Here is a 23,690-nt window from a genome sequence, read left to right as displayed (position 1 = left end):
CAGGTTCAGGTCACAGCATAGAGCTCCTCGCGGTCGTTCTGGCAGATCTGATAGCGACAAGTCAGCTTCTGTGACCAGGCCCAGGGCTTCTTATGCTTGTCCCGAGGAGGAAGCAGGAACGCAACGCTGCAAGCCACCAGCACGTGCCAGATGCTGTGGGTGTAGTAATAGTTCTCATTGGTTTCCATGAATGCATACACTGAGATGGCGATGAAAGCCAAGGTGATCCCTGGGAGGAGGTAGAAAACCCAGCGCTTCCACGAGGAGGGGTAGCAGTGTCTGCGCTTCACCCCATGGTGAACCTGGAGGTGGGAGAGCACAGGAGGGTCAAGTAGCCAAGAAGAAGATTAGGCAGGGGGATGACAGGCAGCACTGCTTGACGCAGGACCGTCTGCCAACCTCACAGCAAGAGGCTGCGAGAAATTCAGGCTCCTCGCTTCTTGGGCCCATCTCTTGTGTGCAAGAGCCCCTGTCCAGCTGTGGCACCGCAGCCCAGCACACAGAGGACAGTGGCTATGGCTCCTGCCCGGGACACAGGCACCGCCAGCCGGTGCGGGACAGCAGCCCAGCCCCAGGCAGGCGCTCAGCTGGAGCTGCAGCAGCTGGACCCTGCTGAGACCTGCAACAGGGGATTTCTCAGCTACCGGAGGGGTGGAAAGTGAATCCCTTGCCCTGCCCTCCCACAACATGGGTGCTTCAAGTTGATCAGGCCCTACCTGCGGATGGGCCAGAGCCTGGGGTCTGCTCTGCCACCATCACTCTCTGGAGGGGAGATAAAGGCAACAGATCCTGCCTGGCTACCTGTACTTACCCACGCTGCAATCATGATGACAAGGGCAAAGAGGCAGGGACCCATCATGTTCCACACCCCTCTGCGGTCCAGCTGCAGGGACATGGCAATTAACAGGGTCCCCAAGATGAAAAGGACCTGGGAATGAGACACCACGGCTGTCAGCAGCAGCTCACCTGCTGCCAGAGCACAGCCAGCCATGCTACAGGCAGGGAGGACCTTCCCTGCTGGCCACCCAGCCCTGTGTGCGGGCAGGATGCACAGCAGCACCTTCAGGAGAAACCAGAGGACCCACAAACCTTTCCCACAAATCTTAGCTCCCCTCAGGCACAGTCTCTACAAACACACAGGTTCACAATCGAAACTCCAGGGACAAAACAACCCACTGGTTTAAAAGTCAGGGTGGCACTGGGTGACAAACAGGCTTTGTCACCAGGCTGGGCTGTGCAATTAAAATACAGCCATGAGAGGGCTCGGCATGGCCACTCATGGCTCCACTGGCTCACGTCTGGTTGTGCTGCACGGGGTTACCTGACACTCACGTATTTCAGAATCTTCTTCACCCGGGACATGCACAGGATCGTCACCCAGATGGACACCACGGAGCCCAAAAAGTCACAGTACTGTAGTGTGTCATAGTCCATGATGCACATCACCGCGATGCCTGGCTGGTCACACGCGTGGTAGAACTAGAGCCAGGGACAAAAGCAAAGACCAGCATGAATCCAGCAGCAGCACCTGGCTTTCTGGAGGGGCAGGAAAAGGCTCAGCCCATGGCAGCCAGGATCCCTCTTGGCAATGCCTCTAGGAAGCTCCACCAAACCACCGTGGCATGAGGGGAAGCAGATGAGAGCAGCCACCACCTGCACCCTCCCAGCAGCAGCTGAGAGCTCCCAGGACCGCAAAGCTCCAACTCTGTCTCTGCTCATGGGGTTCCACCCCCAAATACGAGCACCCATAGTGTGGGTGGAAGAGCCCAGTCAAAGTAACGCTCCTGCCAAGCTCTGAAGGGGCAGGACATGTCCACGGAGGTGCTTGTCCTCAATCCTAGAAGCTCTTTGTGGAGCTCCAGGATGGACTGCTCCACCAAGGACTTCAGCATGATACAGCATCCCTGATGCTCAGGGTGAGCTGGCAGGGAACCCAACTAAAAGTAATCCCTACCGTGGAGAAGAACATGGTGTAGGTGTAGACGGAGGCCTCCACCAGGTAGTAGCGATAGACAGCAACTGCTATTGCTGGCAGGAACATGAAGTTGCTCAGGGTGAGCAGGAGGGTGGCCAGGTTCTGTGCACCGACAGACTGGGCCTTGGTATCGTCTGTGCAACTCCACCCGCCCCAACCTGTGGAGCAGAGAGACTTGTTTGGATCTTGCATGCCCTGCCTTGTCCCCACACAGCACCCAGCAAAAGCCTGGGACTCCTCAGAAAAAGCAATCACGCCCCAGGACTATCTCTGAGCCCTGTCTCCTGGTCCATCAGCCACCCACACTCTTGTTCTCAGGATGGTCCCATTACTCATCACATACTCTGCTGTGGTAAGTCTTGGAGAACCTCAGCAGAGCCCCATGTCTGCTCTGAGGACAACCCACAGGGTTGCTCTCATGTAGCAGGGGCCATTCTGTTCTGCATGTGTCCATTCTGGACACCATGGATCTGTCCAGGCGAATACTTTTCATCCCTACAGTAACTCACGGCTCACCAGGGAGGTCCCAGTTGACTGGAAGTTGGCAAACATGATGCCCATCTACAAGAAGGGCCAGAAGGAGGATCCAGAGAATTACAGGCCAGTCAGTCTGACCTTGGTCCTGGAGAAGGTCATGGAACAGATTATCCTGCAGCACGTACAGGACAACCGGGCGAGCAGGCCCAGTCAACATGGGTTTATGAAAAGCAGGTCCTGCTTGACCAACCTGATCTCCTTCTGTGACAAGGTGACCTGCCTAGTGGATGAGGGAAAGGCTGTGGAGGTTGTGTATGTGGACTTCAGTAAAGCCTTTGACACCATTTCCCACAGCATTCTCCTGGAGAAACCGGCAGCTCATGGCTTGGAAGGGCGTACTCTTTGCTGGGTAAAGAACTGGCTGGATAGTCAGGCCCAAAGATTTGTGGTAAATGGAGTCCAATCCAGCTGGTGGCCGGTCACGAGTGGTGTTCCCCAGGGCTCATTATTGGGGCCAGTTCTGTTTAACCTCTTTATCAATGATCTGGATGAGGGGATCGAGTGCACCCTCACTAAGATTGCAGATGACACCGAGTGGGAATGTTGATCTGCTGGAGGGTGGGATGGCCACATAGAGGGATCTGGACCAGCTGGATCATTGGGCTGAGGCCAATTGTATGAGGTTCAACAAGACCAAGTGCCAGGTCCCACACTTGGGTCACAACAACCCCAGGCAGCGCTACAGGCTTGGGTAGGGTGGCTGAAAAGCTGCCTGGCAGAAAAGGATCTGGGACTGTTGGTGAACAGCAGCTGAACATTAGCCAGCATGTGCACAGGTGGCCAAAAAAGCCAACAGCATCTTGGCTTGTATCAGGAATAGCGTGGTCAGCAGGACCAGGGCAGTGATCATCCTGGAGGACAGTGCACACTCCGGGCTTGGCATGGCGGCCAGGGCTCAGCCTGCTGATGCCATACCAAGGACTGTGCTGAGACAGTCTGCAAACACAAACCTGCCCTTTTTCCTTCCCCTCCACTTTTCTTTTTAATTTTAATTATTTTAATTCAAGATCAGGATACCCATGCCCTTCTTTTGGAGAAAGGAGGTCATTCACAGGGCAGCCTGGGTACGCCAATGAGCAGAGTTAAAAGTGGCATCCATCCCATTCCAGTGCCACCAGAAGCCCAGCCAGAAACCTGCCCCTAATCCAGCTCCCTGCCAGGCAGAGCCCAGGGAGGCTGCTGCCCTCTCCAGCTTATTTCTGGGTCACGAATATGCAGCTGGGGCATTTTGCTCCGAGTGACTCAGCAGAAAGCTGTGCTCAGCCTGATTCCCCAGTTCCCTTGGAGTGCTCTGTGCTTCCCAGGACCTGGCACCGCTCAGGGAAATCAGGATGCTGTTCTCCATCTCACTCCTCACCCATCAGCACTGCAGCAGACACAGGGACATCCTGGCTCAGGCCCAAGGCAGCAGTGAAAACACTTTGTGCCTCGTCCTTCTGCTGGGAACAGGTACGTGTCCCCACCCAGGCACAGCACAGCTATCATCTTCCCTACGCCACTGACTCCCGCCCAGTCTTCTCATGCCATTAAGATAATTAGCAGCTGACATGGCTGTTCCTCCTCCAGGGGCACCTCTGAGCCCAAGGGCTGGCTCCTGGCAGGAGACAGAGCGCCACGGCAAAGCAGGGACAGGGACCACAGCCAGGCTCAGCACAGCCCGTACCAGCACCCTGCGTGACAAACCTCCCTGCGCGACAAACCTCCCTGTGTGACAAAGCTCCCTGTGTGACAAAGCTCCCTGTGTGACAAAGCTCCCCCGTACAGCACAGGCTCTGACACACTCTCCAGCAGCCCTGCTGGCACCCTGAGCTCTTTGGGGGTGCTCAGAAGCACCTCTCCAGGACCTGGGAGTCTTCATGATGGAGGCTAAACCACCATTGAGCAGAAAGCTGGCCTCAGCCTGATTCCTCATTCCCCTGGGGTGCTCTTCACCTCCCCAAGCACAGCACCATCGGTGGAGTCAGGATGCTCCCAAAGAGGCCACCACAGGTGCCGATGGCTACTGGGGCAGGCACTGAGACCTCAGGCTGTTCCTGGCAGCCATGGCAGACCCCAGGCTCTTCTACATAAACACCACTACCAAAAAATGTGGCCTCCTTTTGGGAAGAATGGCAAAGCTTCCAAGGAAAATGCACTCACCTGCCTTGCAGCTGCAGGCAGCGTAGAGGTAGCCGTGTCTTCTCAGGAGGCTGCACTGGCCGTAGGGCCCGCAGTCATTGAAGCAGGGGGTGAGGTATGCGAAGACGGTCACTTTGGCTTCTGCGGCGTTACATTCACTGCCAGGGGAGCAGGTTGTGTGGGTGCCCCGGTCACTCGGGGCAGCTCCGTGCCCAGGGAGCGCTCTACTCTGAGGGTCCAGCTCGTGCAAGCCCCCTGCTATTTCAGATCTCTCCAGCCCGGCCAGGAGCTGATCCCTCGCCATTCGCACTGCCCACCCGACATGCAGGGGGCAGTCAGCTGCCCCAGGCCCCCAGCAGACCCCGGTATCCAGGCCCAGCACCACCAGCACTGTTTTACAGTGTGTGCTCAGCCTCCCACGCAAGGATCCGGCAGGCAGACAAACAGCAGGAGCATGGGCACAACTGCCTGCATTTCAGAGACCTCTCAAAGGAGCAACAGCAGCATTTTCATTTATCAATTTATCCCCTCAAAATACCCCTGGGGAAGGGGAAGCTCATCCAGACAGGCTCTGCCACCCACAGTTTGTATGACACATGCCAGCTCGGCACCAGACAAGCTGCTTGGGTGCTCACAAGAGAGCAAGTCAGCACCGCCACCTGCCTCCCTCCCCCTCTGCAGCCACAGCTTCACCCCTCCAGGTGAGTGAGCCCAGGGCAGGGCAGTGAGGACAGGGGTTGGGTTTTGCTCACACTAGTCAAGGGCAGCAGGATGTGGAGGCAGAGAGCTCTGAACCAGCCCCCAGGTGAGATGACCCACCAGACTCACCCCTGGCCCTTGGGGCAGACGAGCTGTAGGGAGAGGAACCAGTTGTCCGTCTGTGGGTACAGGACAATCACTGTCGCTTCTGCTGAGGATGCGTTCACACTCAGAGGGTAGCCCTGGAAAAAAGCTTAAAGAAAAGAGGGTGCTATGATGGGCCAGGACTAGGGGAGAAGGACCCATGGCAGTCCCTGGCTGAGATCGGTTGCACAGGAATGGTCCTGTGGCTCCTTGCTCCTGTCCTCAGGAGGCACCAGGGGCATGAAGAGGATCCTTGCTCCCAAGACCCTTGTTTTTTCTTTCATCTCAGCTCTCAGTACCCGCCTAGATAGCATAGGGCATCTGAAGAGCCTGTTTGCTTGGCTAGTCCTCCAGTGCAGAGCTCAGCTTCTCTGCAAACCGGCAATGCCTTGACCATCCCCAAACCTCCTGCCAACAAGGCTGGAAGAGTCCCGGCTGGTAACCAGACCTTCCTTTGGCAGAGGCAAACTCCCAGTGCCAGACTAGCATCTGCACCCCAGGGCATATGCCAACACGAAGACCTCAGGAGGGCTTGAGCCAAAATCAGCTTCCCTGGGACGCGTCACAAAGTCCTGAGTCAGCTGACAGCTCACGAGGTCTAAAAGCAAAGCCCTGAGACAGCGTCGCTGAGCTGGCGGCAGGTGCCAGCGTCTCTCATACCTGTGCTGCAGTTCTGGGTGGCATTGAGGGACAGCACCGGTGACGCAGCACTCACACACGCCACCACGGTGGCATTGGCCAGGCTCACGGACGTCTGTGCAAACAGAGCAGTGTCCCATGTCAGAGCGCCCCAATGTCAACTCCCCCCCAGTTCACCTCCCACACTGCCCGCGGCATATGAGAGCAGCAAGCGACAATAAATCCTGCAGACCAAGGTTGCTCATTAACTTGGCAGCTGGTTTAGGGCAAACCCGTGTCCCCCTCACCCTGCACTGCCACCAAGTTGTGTGCTGGCTGAAAGGCAAGAGAATCTCCCGAGGGGAACTGCCTCAGAGCTGGGACGCTCACACATCCCTTCAGCACGAGCATAGGGTGGCACAAGTCAGAGGCAGCATGACATGGGCGCTAAGCTCTGTTCCAGCCCCCAGAAGGTTTCAGAGCATTTCAGGAAGCTGATTTTGGGGTGTCACTGGGAATCAGCAACTTGGGCAGGAACATCCCCAGGTTTCCCTGCTCAGTCTCCTCTCCTGGTGGCAAGGTGCCAGGCTCCCAGGGAGAAGATGGCACTGCAGCTGTTTTCCCTTTCATCTCCACTGCGTCACTGCCACCACATGCCAGCAAGCTGTGGCATTTGAATTGGAGCTGGCAGCTGGGACATGCTGGAAGTGGCTAAAACAGGCTCAGTGTGTTTTGTGACAACAAAAAGAAAAGAGAAGTAGTCTCACTGGTACCTACAACCCCTGGAGTTTGCTGACAAACCAGCCCAGGAGCAGGGACAAAGCCCTGCAAAGGGGAGACAACCTCATCCATCAGCCTCCGCACCTTGTTCAGCAGGAGACTGACCACGAGGGTACCCCCGCTGTCCATGCCGGTGTTCAGGTTGAGCAGGATGAGAGTCGGGGAGAGGGAGTTCACAGGCACGGTGGGGCCATTCAAGAGCCTGTAGCGCACAGACACCACATCCAGGTCCTCACGCACGACAGGCTGGTTCTGCAGGCAGAAGCTCCTCTGGTGGGACACATTGCGAGAAGCCTCTCCAGCAGAGAGAGCGGAGCTCCCCGCTGCTCCTGCGCTGCCTGGTCTGGGACCAGCTTGGCTCTGGTTTAGGCTGCTGAAGTTCAGGAATGAACTGGTGCTTCCTGGTCTGCAAGCTGTAATGCAAAAAAGGAGAGGAATCAGCACAGCCAGGACCGGCACCTCATCTAGGCAGGGCCCCAGCAGCTTCAGGCCTTCAAGTGAGAGCACGAACTGGGGGTATCTCAGCTGGTCCGTGCACCACAGCCCCCAAAAGGCACCACCTTTGCAGGGGGGATTCCAGCACCCACAAGCTGGGACACATCTGGAAGCCAGACAATGGGACAGTGCGTGGGAGCTGCTGGGAAGGGATAATGCACAGCACCGTAACACACCAACACGCCCAGGGAGGATTCACCAGCCAGGGGCACAGCACAGCACTGAGCTGTCCCACAACCACAGCCTGCATCCACATCTCCACCAGTTCTGCAGATGTGAGCAGACAAGGCTGAGCAGAAGAGAGAAGCTGACCCAAGGCGGCTACAGGCACAAGGCATCATGTTGTGGCAGACGGAGCCGAGTGGGACACTTGGACTCCCACTGCTGGAGCCTGTTCATTGCTCCCTGAGACTCCAGTGGTCCCTCCACCACCTCAGCTGCCAGCACCAGGCCCTCCAGCACATGGGATGAGGCTTTGCTTTGAGGAGGGGATGGCAGAACCCCCAGTACAGAAAACTTTAAAAATGTATCTATAATAGCTGATGAGCTTCCAAGAGTCAAACAGGATTATGGTCATGTAATAAGAGGATGCAAAGGTGCCTATTACAGCCACAAGGACCTTGTGAGCTCCTGAGTCACAAGGTGTCACCTGAAAAGGTGACATCCCCTCACTACAACCCCAGACATTACCCCAAGGAAACCTCTGTGAGATAGTTTGCTGTCCGTAGCCTGCTTGTGGCCAATTGATAGTCAACATATCATTACAGTCTGGTGCATCTACCCAAAACCATCCTCCTCACCAGGTTTTAAGCCATCCATGGTTTCCCAAACAGCCTTTGGAAAATACTGCTTCAGAGACCCTAAACTTTTCAGGCATTCCAAAACAGACAGCTCTGGGCAGCATCCCACTTGGATGAACACTGGAGCCGTCACTTTTGACCCCAAAGCATCAACCAGGTCTCAGCCCCACAGGTTATGCCCAGGCAACCAGCATGCTGGGGAGTGCAGGCCGGTATATCCACCCAAGGGTCCAAGACAGACACAGTAAACACAAAGTTCTCTCTGGTCCGTCCCACAGGGCCAGAGAAAGTGGACGCCCACCTGTGAAAGAAGCCAGCATCTCCACTGACACACTGGCATTGGCAGCACCCAGACTCTCCACCATGATCTGCAGCCACTTCTCCCAGGGGGGTGAATGCAGGGCCAGGCTGCAGTTGACAGTCCCCGTGCAGGTGACAATCTTCTGGAAGGACTGGGGCAGCGTGATGGAGCCCAGCACTACCCGCACGGTGCACGCTTTCTGCTCGCTGGTCACACACCTTCGCAGCTCAAACCGCATCCCTGAGGCGTACTTGGGGACAAAGACCCTGCGGGAGGAGGGACCAGCAGTTTGCAGAGCTTGTACTCTCAACACAAACCAGCCAACGACCCACCACGGTCCCTGGGGCTTTGTGGCAAGAACTAGAGCGCCCTGGTTGGTTGTGTGAAAATCCTTCCCGAAAGAAACATCTCAAAGAAGTAAAATTCCTGCAGCTGAACCTCTAAGACCACCTGGGAAGGGTTGGATCAGGGTGCTCGTGTGCTCCCTGAGCAAACCCCACCACGGCTGCAGGGAGACTGGCAAACAGGCTCGGGGACCCCCCAGCTCCAGCCCTACCTGGGAACAACAGTGGCATCCCCTAAGCAGCACCCACGGGAAATCCCACCCACCATGACCCCACATCTCTCCATCCACTGCTCTCACGCACTTCACATGCAGAGGCTTCGCAGGGGAGACAACGGTTTGCAGCATGGGAACACCAGGCTCCAGAACAGGCGTATCAACAAGTCTGAGCACAAACATATCTGCCTGGAACACATAGTGGCATGGAGTGGAGAAACCCTGCAGGAGGAGAGAGCAGAGGGGTCAGCTGTGGCGAGACACACCAGGCAGGCTGCAATGGCCAAGACCCTCTCCAGGACCCTCACCTTCACTTCAATCCTGCCAGCAGCCTCGGGGAGATGGGCAGCGATGAACCAGTCTCCAGCTGCAGGGGTGGTGACGTTCACAAAGGTGGTGTTTTGCACAGCACCGCTCAGAGTGATGCTGATGTTATAGGAAGGACGGACGGTTGCATTTGCAGGAAAATTAGTGCCCAGTGGATTAATTACAGGAGGGGCTCCGTAGCGAAAGTGCCTGCAAAAGAAAACAGAAAGTAAATAAATCAAGGTATGTAAAGATGCTGGCAAGATAAACTGGGATACAGACTCATCAATGGACACCCAGCTTAGCCTGGGATGGTAGAAGGAGCAGGCTGGAAAACACCCACATTTTCAAGTGGATAACAAGAGCCATCATTTTCATCTGGTGAGGACAGGCTGCTATTAGCTTATCCAGGATTTATTTAGAGATTGGTTTAACTTGGCTGCTTATTAAGATGAGGATTTACATGGTTCCATCAAGCCTGAAAGCAAATTTCCACACTTACTAAGGCTAAGCCCCAGCTGCAAGACTACTTCTTTTCTATAACCATCAGCAAATTCCCCATATAGGCTAAATCATCGATGAAGAGTTTTCATTTTCTAGCTAAGATCTGCATCTTCTCTATTTCCTCTTTCAAGGAAATCAGGCAGGCAGACTCAAGAGATGCTCATCAAGGAGGGCCCGTGTGACTGACTCCAGCACAGCAGCACTTCTCCTTCCCAGAGAAGCAGCTCAATGTCTGAAGTAGCAGAAAAGCCCGCAGCTAAGTAACACACAAGATATTTATTTGGCCAGTCAGTTCGGCAGTAAATTTGCTTGCTTTTGGACTGCTAGAGCATTGCAACAGAACAACGGACGCAGTGAGTCCAGCAAGCAAGTGTGATGGGTGACGTGTTATTAACCTGTTTGAGCTGGTCTTAATTTCTTAGGGTATCCTTTGGCTGCTGCCTTGCCCCTCACATCCCCAAACTAAATCTTTCTGGGAAGCAGAAAGTAGGAAGATCATCTGTGCCAGGCTGCTCTGCAGCAACTAAAGGCACCAGTCTGTGCCCAGGACGGACCAGGGAAGTCTAAGCCCAGCAGCAAACTTCAGTCCCTGCTGAGGCCCCTGAGGAGTGGGCACCAGAGACCCACATGTTTCTAAGGGCATAATCTGCCCAGGAAACTTGGGACCTTCCCAAGATACAGCTCAAAGTCTTGCCCCACCTGCAAGTTTTTGAGTTCAAATCCCCTAACAACTCAAGTACTGCTTTCAACTACGTTTCTTTCACTGGCACTGATTTCACAATCTTCCCATGCTCTAGTGTTTGCAGGACTTGGCATTCCTCTCCCATCTCTGCTCCACACACAGCCCACATCCCTCACAAAAGGTGTTTCCAGTCTCTTCAGTTCATCTGTACTGGGGAAATATGTCTGTCTCCAATCAGTTCAGGTCCTCCCAAGCCCCTTGCATTTCTGCCACATCCTTTGGTACCATACACAGGATCCTGCCAGGCACAGAAAGGTCCAGAAGGACCTTTGCTCATGAGCAGCAACACCAGCCTTGTTGTGAAGATCTCTCCAGTGTTTTTAAGGCGTCTCTTAGGCATTACATATGACAGACAGCCCCAGATCCACTGGTAACATGAATGTGAAATGCTCCTACGGGTTTAAACACACAGATTTAGTGCTAGTACATTAAGAAACTATAATACGCCTGCTGCAACTGTAAAACAGACAGCCTCCCAGAAGCAATCAACCACAGTCATGAGCAACATGGCCAAGAGGAGGAGAGGAAGCCCACAGGGGCAAGCGCTGCCCAGGGACGTACGTACACTGTGATCTCCATGTTGGTGCACTCGGGTCCTCTCCCCCGGGACGCCTGCAGCAGCCAGCGGAGCAGCACGGTGTCTTCTGGCACATGGAAGTGGAAGAGCTTGGCGTTCCCATACCAGCTGTAGAAGGACAGCTTCTGGGCGCTCTGAGAGAAGTACTCGGAGATGTACAGGGAATCTGGAAGGGAGAGAGGACAGCAGATGCTGGGGTGGCTGCTGGGGCAGGCGGCGGGGCTACACCCGCTCACAGAAGCACACGGGAGTTTTAATGCTGCTGGAGAAGAGCCACCTGTGTCCCTGATTCCTCATCCCGGTCCCACCAGGTACACGGTGATCCATGTTGTTCCTCCAGCCAGAACCGCCCACACCTCGGCACAAAACGGTCACCCGGAGCCAGAGAGCACTAAAAGATGCTTTAACTATGCTCTGCAAGATGTGCTCTGAAGATGATCGATCACCAGAGACACTGAGAAGGAGGAGGAAGAGGTCAGGAGGAAAAACTGATGGCACAAGAAGAGGCGACGGAGTAGGCAGCAGCAAACCCTGGGTCAAACAGCGCAGAGCAGATGGTTGCGAGCAGTTTATGGTGCCAACAGGCAAGAGCTGTGCCCTTGTTTGTCTCTGCTGAGTGCCCAGGCTGATGTTATCGGTCTTACCCAGCTCAGGACACACGTCCTGCGCAACATGCCGCCTTCCTGTGACACACAACGTGATGAAAATTCACGTGCTGCAGACCTAGCTCTGCTTTCAGACATACCTTCCAAAGTCTAACGATTTTCCTACCTGGAAGAAAGGCTGCTGGGATAGCGAGAACAGCCCCAGGGTAGGCTGAAAGGTCATGCAAGAGGACAAGAGCTATTCAGTGAAAGTGCCACTAGAACTAACTGGATCCTACACCCATCTCTCTGTCCAGCTATGCCTACAGACCATCCCCAGCCTGCCGATGATTTCACCTGCAAAACTATACATCAGTGTTATTGCCAGCAAGAAACCAGTCATACTGCACCTCGGGGATGGAAAAGCAACATCACACCAGGGTTGAGAAAGGGACAAAACCGCACAGAGACAGCAGAGCCAAGGTCATGCTGCCCACCCAAAACCAAGGTTCATAACACTTAGCAAGGGCCTAGAAGAAAGTGTCTTCACATCTTTGTCAAGTCCTCCAAGATGCTCCTTTTCTACTCTGGATTTCCCCAGAGTGAGAAGAAACTGTGGCACCTTTCAGATGCAGATTCCTCATTTCTTTCAGAAAGTAAAGCAGCAAGAGTGGTTTAACTTGCCTTCCTCCATTGCTGCACAGGGTCGTGTTGGAAACACAGAAGACCTAACGGAGTTTAAGAAAGATGCCAAAGAAAGAGGAAAACAGTCCTCGGTCAGGACCAGAGTGTTGGGATGTGCTTCATGCCAAGAGGAACCTAATCCTAGCAGGAACTCCGGATTCATGCCCCAAAGCAGGATGCACACTGGCCTGCACCCACGGCACTGCAAAGAGACAGGAACAGTAATCATGGTTTTCATTCCCTGGCAAGTTACCAAAGCCTCGGGGCACGCTACAAACCCAACAGGGAAAGGAGGAAACAGGAAAGCAAGAAATACCAGCCACACAAGCCAAGAGGAGGATTTGCTGGTGGAGGAAGAACGTGGCTGCCCCGGCTGCACGCCCACCGGGTCCGGCCAAGGGAGCAGCAGCTGCAGCTCCCCAGTGCTGGGGCCAGGCGAGGTCACCGGGCAGGACAGCGAGGAGCCCACAGCCCACAGGCAGAGCCGTCCCGCTGCGTTCCCCGCACCAGGGTTATGCTGCTCTCCAGGACACCAAGGAGCAGAGACCACAAAAGGGGCTTTTCAAGCAAAGGCCCTCCGGCTGCAACGCCAGCGCAGTGCGTGGGCTATGACAGCCAAGAGCTGGCTGCAATCCCCTACGAGCCCAGTTGTATTTCATGCACGGGAGCTACAGAAGGGAGCAGTCTTTCATCATCGGTTGTCTATACCCCGAGCTGCACTCCACATGCACACAGAATGTTTGTTTCTGGAAGTCCATGGAGATGTTTGGGCACAGGACAAGGGCAGACAGGGACATAAAGCATGATTAGAGCTGGGAGAGCCCTGGTCCTGCTCAATGCCACAGGTCCCATCAGGCAACCTGCATGCATGCTGCTCCGGCCCCGCTGGCTGTCAGGCTCTGCACCACCAACACCACGATCGCCACCGGTCCAGCACGTCCTCAGGAAACCGAGGCAAGATTTGTGTGGGTTTTGGGGAGGAGAAGGCAGGCAGGCTGCAAAATTAAAAACTCAAGCAAACAGCAGTGCTGTTTATTAAGTACTCGCCAATTACACAGAGCAAGCTCAAGTGCAGTAAGAGGTCAAGGGCAGGCAGACCTGCCCTGCCCACACACTGCCTGCGACCAGGCGAGCAGCAGCTGTGGCTGTACCAGCAAAACCCTGGCGTGGACAAAGTCCACTCACAAACAGCTTCTCACAGGGACAACTGGCCAAGCCCCCCTCACAGGCTGCACCCCCAGAGCGGGCAAGCCGGCTCCCAGGGCACGCTCCGGCTAGGCTGACAAGGAAATACCACAGGCAGGTAAACTGAATATCAGCAGGGAAAAGCCAGAAAGACAGGTCACCGGCAGCCCATTTACATGGAGAGCGTGCACTCTAGTATTTGCTGTGCTCTGTACGTGTCTGTCCCCATCTATTCAGTATGCTCTGTGCCAGCACGGCAGCACCTGGAAAGTCCCACTTGTGTGGGACTGTCCCATGATGGAAAGCGAGCCTTTAAACTGAGCAAGGGAGTTGTCAAACGGATGTTGTTTCCATCCTCTCCCCATACAGATTCCACAAAAGCAGATTTCAAATATATTATGCAATAAACAAGTGTTTTTAAGACAAGAAACAAAACACGATAGAATCATAGATGCAAAGAGGAGACACATTATTTGAATTTCAGAATAAAGAGCCACCTGCATTAGCTTGGATGTGTTTGTTCAAAGATGATCTCATGGTAGTTTTAGGAAATGATACTTTGACTGCTGGTTTTAGGGCTTCCCATCAAAAGGAAGAAGCCCTCATTTCAAAGCAGGCGCTGCAAAAAGATGTACAGATGGTTATCAGTCTGACTCTGAACAAGACATGGCTACGTGGAAGGATGTTTGGCCATTTATAATGTAACAGAAGCCCTATTCTCTAGCTCACATCATAAATCCATCTTTAAATGTTCAGGAAAGAGGGTTCCTCACTCCTCTGGAGAGGTGCTGATCTCTCCAGCTCCCAGACCTGACCCTATGGGGTCATTCCCCAGCCGGCGGGACGGCGCCGAGACAAACCAACCTGCAGCACAGGGTAGCTCTCCAGGGTTGGAAACCCAGCCAGCAGGATGCCAGAGGAGGGTGGGCCTGGGCCAAAAGGCCATCTCACCCATCAGTTCTCCAGAGCAAGCTCCACGCTGGCAGACTATGAGGAAATGACAACCAACATCAATAGCAGAGAGCCACTGCTGGCGTGAGCCTGCCTCCGTAACTGGGTGAAGCAGTCAAAGAATCTCACCTCCCCGAACCTTTGCACCACCGCACCCACGGGCTGACCCTCCGGAGGGGCAGGCATGGTCGCCACGGTCCCCAGATCCCCAGCACTACTGTGAAGAGCATCCCACCGCTCTGCTGAAACCCCTGCTCCCGCCCAGCCGCCTTGATGCATGGGAATTACTCTGAAAACAAAGCAAAACCAAGCAAAAGCCCCACTGCCGCCACAAAGCCAGCAGGAGCCCCCCCGGGTCCGGGCCTGAGCTCCCGCTGCTCTGCAGCGCCCGACACAAGCGCTGCTCCACCGGAGCCGGTTCACGGAGCCCCCGAGCACCCAAATCACCGCGAAACCACGAAGCCACCTCAAAGCCACCCCTGGCAGGAGCTGCGGGGCTCAGACTGGCTCCGGGGCTGCGCAGCAGACAAGCCCCCGCTCACTTCCACATCCCCCCGTTGGTTTCGCATCGGCACCTCTGCCCCCTGGGACCCCGCCGGCCCCGGGCGGGCAGCGAAGCCCCCCAGCCCGGCTTCCTCTGCGAAGCCACCCAACCCCGGCCCCCGCGGAGCATCCCCGAACTGCCCCCGAGCCCCCGCATCCCCGGCCGGGACTCACCGGGGCCGGTGCGGTTGGCGCGGCCGGCGGGCAGCGCCAGGAGCGGCAGCAGCAGCAGGAGCAGCGGCGGCGGCGGGCCGGCTCCCCCCGCCATGGCCGCCCGGCGCTATCCCGGCATCGCCGCCCGCCGCCCGCCCCGCAGCGCCATCGCCGCCGCCGCCGCCGCTTCCGCCGGCTGCCCCGCCCCGCCCCGCCCCCGGCGGAACGGCCGCCGCCGGAGCAGCCGTTGGGACGGGCGCGGGGACCCGTGGGGTGAAGCGGGGCCGTGGGGCTGCGTGCAGAGCTGGGGAGCCTTGGGGGGCTCGGGGACAAGCGCCATCGTTGACCTGGTGACCTCCCCCTGCTCTGGTGACCCCCGTGATCTCCCCTAAAATTGCCTTCCAACCCAAACTGTTCTGTGAGTCTGTGACCCTGGGAAGTCCTACAGCCCCATCAGCACCCCGAGGCTATGGATAACTCCAGGGAGCCCCATGACCCAGAGACATCGGATGGTCCTGGGGTTTCCCAGCACCCTGATACCCCAGGACGTCCCTGAGACCCCCAGGAGAGTGACTTGATTGGGGCTCAGAACCCCAGGAGCACCCTGGACCCGTGGGGGTTATGGCGGTGGTGCTGGAACCAGGCTGCTGCCACCGGGGACAGTGATCTCCTGGGTTTGCTTATTGGTGACACAAAGAGAAAGTGACATGGGCATTTAAGACCAGTTTAACCTGAAACCGCAAACATTGACATGCTTCAGTCCTAAACAGACACTAGCTGCCCACCGTACCCTGGCTCACAACCCAAACTGTTGGGGGGGCTCAGCTCTTCAGACTGAAGTGGGGTTTTATACGTCCCTACAAAGTCCAGTTGCCTTTTCAGCTCTCACGTATCTGCCATGTCCACAGGACTTGGAGGAGATGCGGCTTCCGTAGGTGAACTCGTTCTCTGATTTTTTCTGGATTGTCTCTTCTCTCTTACATGCCTTTTCTTTGCAATATCTTCTGAAGTGTTTGTGTTCTCCAAGAGAATGATGCAGTCTGGACATGGTCTCAGAGTCCTTGCTCAGGCAAAAATCCCACCACTTGTTTACGTATCAGATTGGTTAAGAACTTCAGACTTGTTTTCCGTCAACCACAATCTCCATGAAGATGGACTTACTACTTCAGAAGCTCAAAATCTTTGCTTATTGCTCTCATGGGCCTGATATACTGGTGGTGACTTTCCTAGGTATGAGCATGAAATCCCATAGGGAAGAGCCAGTCATTTTCTAGTGCTCTGACATCACTGAAAGTCCAGTCAGAGCAGCTTATGCAATCAATAGTTAGCAATGTCCTCATCTAATTTATGAGAAGACTTCCTTGAAGTCAGCCCAAAAGCTTGAGCACATAAAACATGGGATGGGAAGGGACTATTCTTCTAATTCCCACCCTAGATTTGTTCACTGCCTGTTCATTTCCATTTGTCCCTGTGCAATACTATCCTTGAACGTTCAGAGCTCACCTTCTGGAATGTGTCCTGCATAGAACAGTACTGGCTTCCTCTCATCTTTTTTCTGGGCATGAAGATATCATCACCTTTCTGCTACGTTGCTCCTTGAAGCCATGTACGTATCTTATAATATCCTGAGCCTTCTCTATAGTGGCAGTACCCACATTTTTTTTTTTTTTTAATATATTCTGACCATTAATAAAAATTCCAAGGCCAGATCTAAAGTCAGATTCCATCAGCAATTTCCATCCAGCCTAACAATTCCCTTTCAACATGCCCGTTATTACCTCCCTATTTTATTGAGTTGTCTTACAGTTCCTCCACTAATCCACATTTTCTCCAGGCTAAATCCCATGGTCTCAGCACCACATGATGCTGCTGTAACACGGCTCCTGACTTACAACAAAGCTTATGACTAAGCTTTGAGATCTTGACCCACAACTTGATGGATTTATCTGTTCTTACATCACTCATGCATATTGCAGACATCAGTCAAAGCCTCCTTTAATGGCTAGTCCTCCTCTCCATTTTTCATAATCTTCTTATTGTTCCTAATATATTTTTGATATTAGGAAATCACACTCCAGTTAGGTATTATACTCTTTCTCTCTTGTTTTTTGTGCTTCTTCCTGCTTCTTTGGGGTATATAGTAATTTTACAATGTTTTCTCTATGGAAAGGCAAGCCTCTTCCCCACTAGCTTTGAGTTTTTCCAGTTGATTTTGCTGTTGCTCAAAAATTGTTCTTCTGAAAGAAGAACAAACAAACCCTTCTGTTCTTGTTCTGTGCTAGTTTAGCCTTCAACTCCACTTTAAAGGTATCAGCTCGTCATCAGTCAATCCTTATGAATGGCTTTCCTGCAAGACTGTTTCTACTTATAGTTATTTTCCTCTTAAAGGACTAAAAACGAGGTTCAAAGTCAAAGATCTGAGAGATCTGAGCACCGTTCAAACTCACCTATGGTAATGCAAAATCAGATGCACAACGCTGAATGTGCTCCTGTTCCCCGATAAAAGCATTCCAGTGCTCAATGGAAGTGTTTGGGGTGGTGGATGCTGTAGGACATGTCACCTCCAGACTGACAACTGCTCCAGACACCTGAGGACAGTAAAATGTTGTCATTGGCTTAGTGACTCTGTGGGTTTCTCCTTTCCCCTTTGGCTCACCAATCTCAGAAGAAGGGGTGAGTTTGGACCAGGGAGGGTGAAATGTTCTGTCTCCCTTTTGCTCCAGAGCTGGAGCTGAAGTTTCCTCCACACCCATGGAGCACCGTGACCTGCAACCAGGCAGAAGATCCAGCTGCGGTGATATCTGCCTCCTCTTGTGGTGGCAATAAAAACTGCAACCTTTAGAAAACAGCTGGTGAGCTTCTGTCCATGCTGAAATCTAAGGGAGCGCTGTGCCAGGGCCAGGGCTTGTGTCTGGCTTAGGGACACACTTGGCTCTGAATATAGCGGGGGTACCTGGGTAATGCTTAGGGCTCACCACATCTGCTTCTTGCTCTTTGGTCCATGAGTCCTCAAGCTCAGCCCCTCCTCAGGAACTCTGACCCAAGAGGAAGAGCCTGCTCTGGGGAGTGCATTTCCTACAGTGTTTCAAACAGGCCTGGAGTTTGAACTATATACTGAAAATATCCCTGTTTGAATCTATGATCTGGAAAAATAAATAACGGTGACCTGTCCAAATTTGATCTATTGAGCTTTAACAATGCTGACCCATGAATTTTGGTAAATATACTTCTACTATTAATAAAGGCACTCAGCTGCTCAACCGTTGAAGGAGGTATAAAAGCTTTCTGGCCGAGAAGCTACAATGCACATTTTGCTGTATTGCTTTCCATAAATCCATTGTTGGGATCCACCTGGCCATGTGCAAAGGTCTCTGGAGAGCATGGAGCTGGCACAATCTGCTCCCCTGCCTCTGTCTGTCTGGTTCTGGTAAAAGGAGTAAAAAACCCTATGTTTCAACCATTTCCAGCTAGATCCTTATTGATTTGTGTCAATGCAGGAGCTTGTTGCCAATTGAAGTCACTGTGACAGGGGTCTGGAAAAGAAGAATATAGTGAAGAACTGTGTCCCTGGAGTACGGATCAAAAATTTGCTCTTAGAGCTGCATGTTTTAACTTTGGACAGAAACATCAGATGATGCTCCATCACTGCAGGAGACTGGTGAAAGGCTGTTTGATGTTGTCCACAGAGCTTTGCTATGTCCAGCTTTCAGAGTTATTCACAGATGGAAAAATAGGAGGTCAGTTGTTTCAGCATAGATAAATGTAAAGTGGCACAGACAGAGAAACATGATCTAAATCAGGGGAGGCTGAACTTGAACTGGCTATTATAGCTCACGAAAAAGATGCTGGAGTCCTCGCTGGTGGTTCACCAAAACTGCAGCCTTCATGTGCAGGAGCTATCCAAGAAGCCAGCAAAATGTGGTGATATCACCAGGAAGGACTCTCAGAAAAGAAGGACAGGGCATCTTTTGCCTGCTGAGTAGCAGCTTGGTACACCCACATCTGTGTAGTTTTGGCCTCTGGATCAAAGGACACAGTGGATTTAGAGTCCTGAGCAGATCAAGCGAGACGATTAAGAGGATGGGGCATCTGTGGTATAAGGAGGTCCTGGGAAGGCTGGGATATTTCCCTGGAAAAAGGGGAGCAGAAAGAGCCAACATTAAAAAATCATAAAGTGAATGTGGATCTGATGCTCATTGGATTCTTCATGAAGAAGCCATTGATGAGTCTAATAGATTGGTTTAGAATGGATAAAATGGACTTCATATGGGGTGGGAGGAGAATGAGCTTCTGGAACTCGCTGCCACAGGAGGTTGTAGAAAAAAATAGGATCAGCAGGTTTGTAAAAGCTAAAGCAAATTCATGAGCAGCAGGTCAACAGGCAAATACTGAAAGCAACAGACAAGAATGCACCATCTGAAATTGCTATTATTGCTGCTGTGGTTGCTGGAGGAGCACAATGAAAAATGGCTGGGTTCATGTGCTCTCCCCAGATGGCACCTCCTGCTGCTGGAAACAACACTGGGAGAGAAGAACCAATGATCTGACCAGCAGACCGTAGCCTATGTTCTCAGTTCCACCATCCCTAAGCAAATTCAGATCTTCTCAGATCTGGTTTGTGTGTGGTGGGAAGACGGGGCCACCAGCAGGAAGACAGGTTTTGCATTTCCATTCATACCCATCCTTGTGCTGAAAATCTGATCAATGCCCACTGGACAACGTCAAGCAGGCCTGGCTGAAAAATACTGTAATCTCATGGAAAAGGATTGTGAGTGGTACAACTGGAGTGAAAATCTGGCTAGATCTCGTCATTGAAAAGACACGGTCAGCCACGACAAAAAAGTGGGAAAACAGTGCAAAGTGGCTGTGGAAAATTTCTGCCATTTAGTTGACGAATGGCTCCAAAAGAGCTGTGATGGCACTGAGAAGGCATCAGCGGCCAATGTCATGTTAACACAGGTCTGCTTCTTCTCCTCCCAGATATAAAATCCAAGACCTGGATTCTGTTGTGAACATCTCCAGAGACAGGGGATTCATGAGATTTAATGACTTTTTGGTCACTGGAGCTCACAAAATGGGACCTGGGTTCCTCACAGGTCCACTTTGAGTGGGACCAGCAGAAAGGTTTGCTAAGATGCTGCTTGCGATGTTAAACTTTTTGTGATGGCAAAGGAAAGCAGATAGTATTTTAAGTTCTGTCAATATTTGTTTTTATCAACCCCATCCTGCCTGGAAGCGCTTGTACAGCTGTGCTTGATGTGGCTGCTCTGCTGCGAGCAGTCTGTGCTGTTAGGAACAAGAGAAAATATTTGAGGTCCTTCCTCACCATTGGCATTTTAGTGAAGGTTGACTCTATTTTCTGTCTTCTACAATAACTTTTCCTTTTCTCACTGGCAAGATAGCCAGTGGAGAAGGTGGGAGGATCCTAAAAAGTGTGAATTAAAGTATATTTCAATCATTCCAGTATTTTCAGGCTGCTTGCCTGGAAAAAATGCCCTTACCTCAGCAACTGATTAAAACCATCTCCACACAGCCAGTATCTTTGGGAAGCTGTGGAAGGTGATGGGGTTGCAGAAATGAGACAAGAAGGTCTTTCATCATTAGCAGGGTAAGAGGAGGAAACCAAGGAACTATAAACCAGTCAGCTTCAAATCACAAAAAAAAAACCAGTGGGACATTTAGTCAAAGAAAGAGATGAGTAATAACCGTGGCCATTGCCAAGAGTGAATCATTTCAGATAAGTCTATTTTCCTTCTGTGACAGATTCCAGTCCTTGTTTCAACATTATTATTCACTGTTCCTTCATCAATAACTTACATGTTGTAATGGGGAATGTGCTTATTAAATTCTCAGATGTGCCTGAGCTGGAGGGGCTGCAAGCACCCCAAAGCACTGGGTTAAAATTCAAAATGACCTAGACAAATTGGAGAAATCAGTTGACTATGGAAAATCTGACATTAAGGAAAGAGGAACTGTCCAACCATAATGCAAACAAACTGCTTATGCAGCGGTATTTCAGCAAAAGACTTACAGGCTGCACCAATCATGAGCTATGCTATTGGCATATTGACTGCCAATGTGAGATGTGTAAACAGAAGAACAGTTTGTAAAACACATGATGTTTCCCCTCATCTCTCCAGCAAGAGAATCTCTCAACTGGAGTCCTAAGATCAGCTTCCAGCAATAAACCAGATCCACACCTTCCCACTTCTTCTCGGCTAAATTTTGGATGGGAAATTCCTGGTAAACTCCCCCAGAATGCTTGACCTTCTCCAGAAGCATGTACTTCTCTGTCCCTTTTCAGGAGGCATGCTCTAGGGCCATGACTTTTTACCAGATATTAATAAGAGTAACGTCCAAGCTACCTGGACAACACTGTTTGCAACTCCCCAAGAGACTGGTAAAAGCGTTGTGATTAGGTAAGACATAGCCATCAAGCTTGTTTCCTGACGTCACTTTATTTTCTCTTTCAATAAAAATGAACTATCATATGGTGACTATCATATAACAAAATATTATGTTGTTCTGCGCGTGTCTTACAACTATAGATGCTTTGCCAATCAAGAAAGAATGTTGATGAGTGGTGAGAAAGGCCTCCAAATAGTGTAGACATCAGAACAGGCTTTTGTCTCACCTGAAGATATTCCCCTGAAAGTGCCTGCTGGGACTCTGCCTCTTGAGTGCTGCCATGGCCTGGGTCAGGGGGCTTTGCCCCCCAAAGTTCACCTCCTCTATGTCTCCTGGTGCCATTCGGGGCTGCTGCTGCTGTGGCAGTGCAGAGGTGCCTCCACCTCCTCAGCAACAGGGCTGCAGCAACACAAGCTGCAAAACCAACCCGGGCAGGCAGTGGGGGAAGATTCGCCCTGCCCCGCTGCCCAGCACTGCTGTTCTGTGGCGCTGGGCAGGAACGCCAGCTCAGGGAGGGCCCAGCTTTAGAAAACTGCTGCCAGCGTGTCTGACCTGTGAGGCAGGCTGTGTTCTGGGGCACATGAAGCCATGGCCACTAAGGGACATGCAGTGAAGGGAGCACAGGACTCGCCTGCCCCTGTGCTATGAGGCAGGACGCTGCTGGGGCATCCAGCACTGGAAATGGACTGCTGGGGAGGGCAGCTCTGAGCTGGCACCAGTGTCCCCAGAGTGCTGGGGACCTGGGGCCGGCTGGAAGCCCATCCTGACAGCCTGCTCCTCCCTGCCTGGAGGCTCCAGCTCAGCCCTGCAGGCAGGACCAAAGCTTGGCCCTCCGCACCCTCTGCCTGCCCCGATAAAACACCACGGCTTGAGGTCCCCATCTGGTGGCGGCAGGGACAAATGGCTGGGACAAAACTCATCCCGGTTCTTGAGAGCTCAGTGGGTCTTTGACCAGATAGATCCTTGGGAAAGTGCCACAGAGCCAGGATACAGCACACTGCCACACGCCATGTGCTACCCAAGGACACAACACGGCATGGGAGCGGTTGGGAGCAAAAGTCTGGCAGAGGCAGCGAGACAACTGCCACCTCCTCCCCCTCCATGCACATACTGTTCCTGCCTTGCTCTTCCACCTTCCCTGTTATGGACACACCATGTGCATAAGGACCCCATGAGCATCCTCTGTGGCCAGGTTTGGAGCATCTCAAGCCTTTGCTGGAGTTGATATCTGACCAGCTTTCTCTTCCCCTTCTCACGGTGCCCAGGTGTGGTGGGCAGCTGGGATCATGATGCCTATGGTGCTTTGCAAGAGAAACCCTGGGGGCTAGTGGGTGTCTGTCTCTCTCTGGAGTCATTTGGGGTCTCTCCTGCCTCTGATATGTTCACTGATGGTGACTGGAGGCTGTGGGGCTGTGGCAAGCGTTCATCCTTGTAAGTGCCAGGGAGGAAAGGGGCCCATGGCAACCTTGCCTTGGCTCTGTGCTCTGGCTCTGCTGGGCCAGGTATGCTGGGGCTTTCTCAAACCTTCAGCCCAAGCACCTCCCAACCCTGGCAGGGACAGGGCAGCCTTACTCAGCCCCTGGCAGGCTGTAGCACTCCAGGACTATCTATCTGCTGCCCCATCTCCCACCACACCCACAGCTGGAGGAGAGCCCACACTCTTCTTTATCAGCTGCCTGCAGCCCCTGCAGCCACGGCCACCCCCTGCATGCTGTGATAAGGGCCAGGGGCTCTACTGACACCAGCACTGTGGCACTCAGCACCACTTTGCTGCCTGTGCTCATTTTCCTGCCCCGACACCCCTACCCCACTGAGGTTCAGCGCTCAAAAAGCAGGATCTGAGGCTGAGCCTCATCTGCTCCCTTTGCAGTCCCCCATGCCCGCTGTCTCCCCCAGCCTGCCAGCCCGCCCCCAAAGTGACATCCCCACAATGCAGCATTGCATGGAAACAGAAGAAGCCCCACAATGCCACACAGCCCTGCATGCTAGGGCTGCACAGACATGCCCTTGCATTTGAAGGTCCTCAG

The 23,690-nt window shown here is 53.0% G+C and overlaps 1 protein-coding gene across 2 annotated transcripts; it reads right to left on the bottom strand.

Moving 5' to 3' along the window:
* Positions 1-3: 3 nt before the first annotated feature.
* On the bottom strand, positions 4-15,416 carry PGAP6 (post-GPI attachment to proteins 6). Of its 2 annotated transcripts, none has more exons than XM_080354315.1 (13): positions 15,277-15,416; positions 11,144-11,321; positions 9,335-9,542; positions 9,115-9,248; positions 8,468-8,733; positions 6,956-7,284; positions 6,134-6,227; positions 5,459-5,582; positions 4,652-4,788; positions 1,955-2,133; positions 1,333-1,479; positions 812-928; positions 4-302 (listed from the first exon to the last, which is right to left on the bottom strand). In XM_080354315.1, the coding sequence occupies exons 1-13, from the start codon at positions 15,368-15,370 to the stop codon at positions 6-8; spliced, it is 2,304 nt and encodes a 767-aa protein (XP_080210441.1). In that variant the 5' UTR covers positions 15,371-15,416; the 3' UTR covers positions 4-5. The 2 variants fall into 2 exon arrangements, 1 of the variants encoding a protein (XP_080210441.1); XR_013922892.1 differs by having other exon boundaries at positions 168-302; positions 1,322-1,479.
* Between the last annotated feature and the right edge of the window lie 8,274 nt (positions 15,417-23,690).

Source organism: Nesoenas mayeri, assembly GCF_963082525.1.
Source record: "Nesoenas mayeri genome assembly, chromosome: 15".
NCBI classification, from domain to species: Eukaryota; Metazoa; Chordata; class Aves; order Columbiformes; family Columbidae; genus Nesoenas; species Nesoenas mayeri.
This window is presented reverse-complemented; position numbering and strand designations above follow the sequence as displayed.

Excerpts from the sequence above, each read along its gene's own strand:
- PGAP6 (XM_080354315.1), bottom strand. The coding sequence starts at position 15,370 with ATGGCGGGGGGAGCCGGCCCGCCGCCGCCGCTGCTCCTGCTGCTGCTG. Across the intron at positions 7,285-8,467 it reads GATGCTGGCTTCTTTCACAG|CTTGCAGACCAGGAAGCACC; the intron begins GTGGGCGTCCAC and ends TTTGCATTACAG. Across the intron at positions 303-811 it reads TCATCATGATTGCAGCGTGG|GTTCACCATGGGGTGAAGCG; the intron begins GTAAGTACAGGT and ends TCCCACCTCCAG.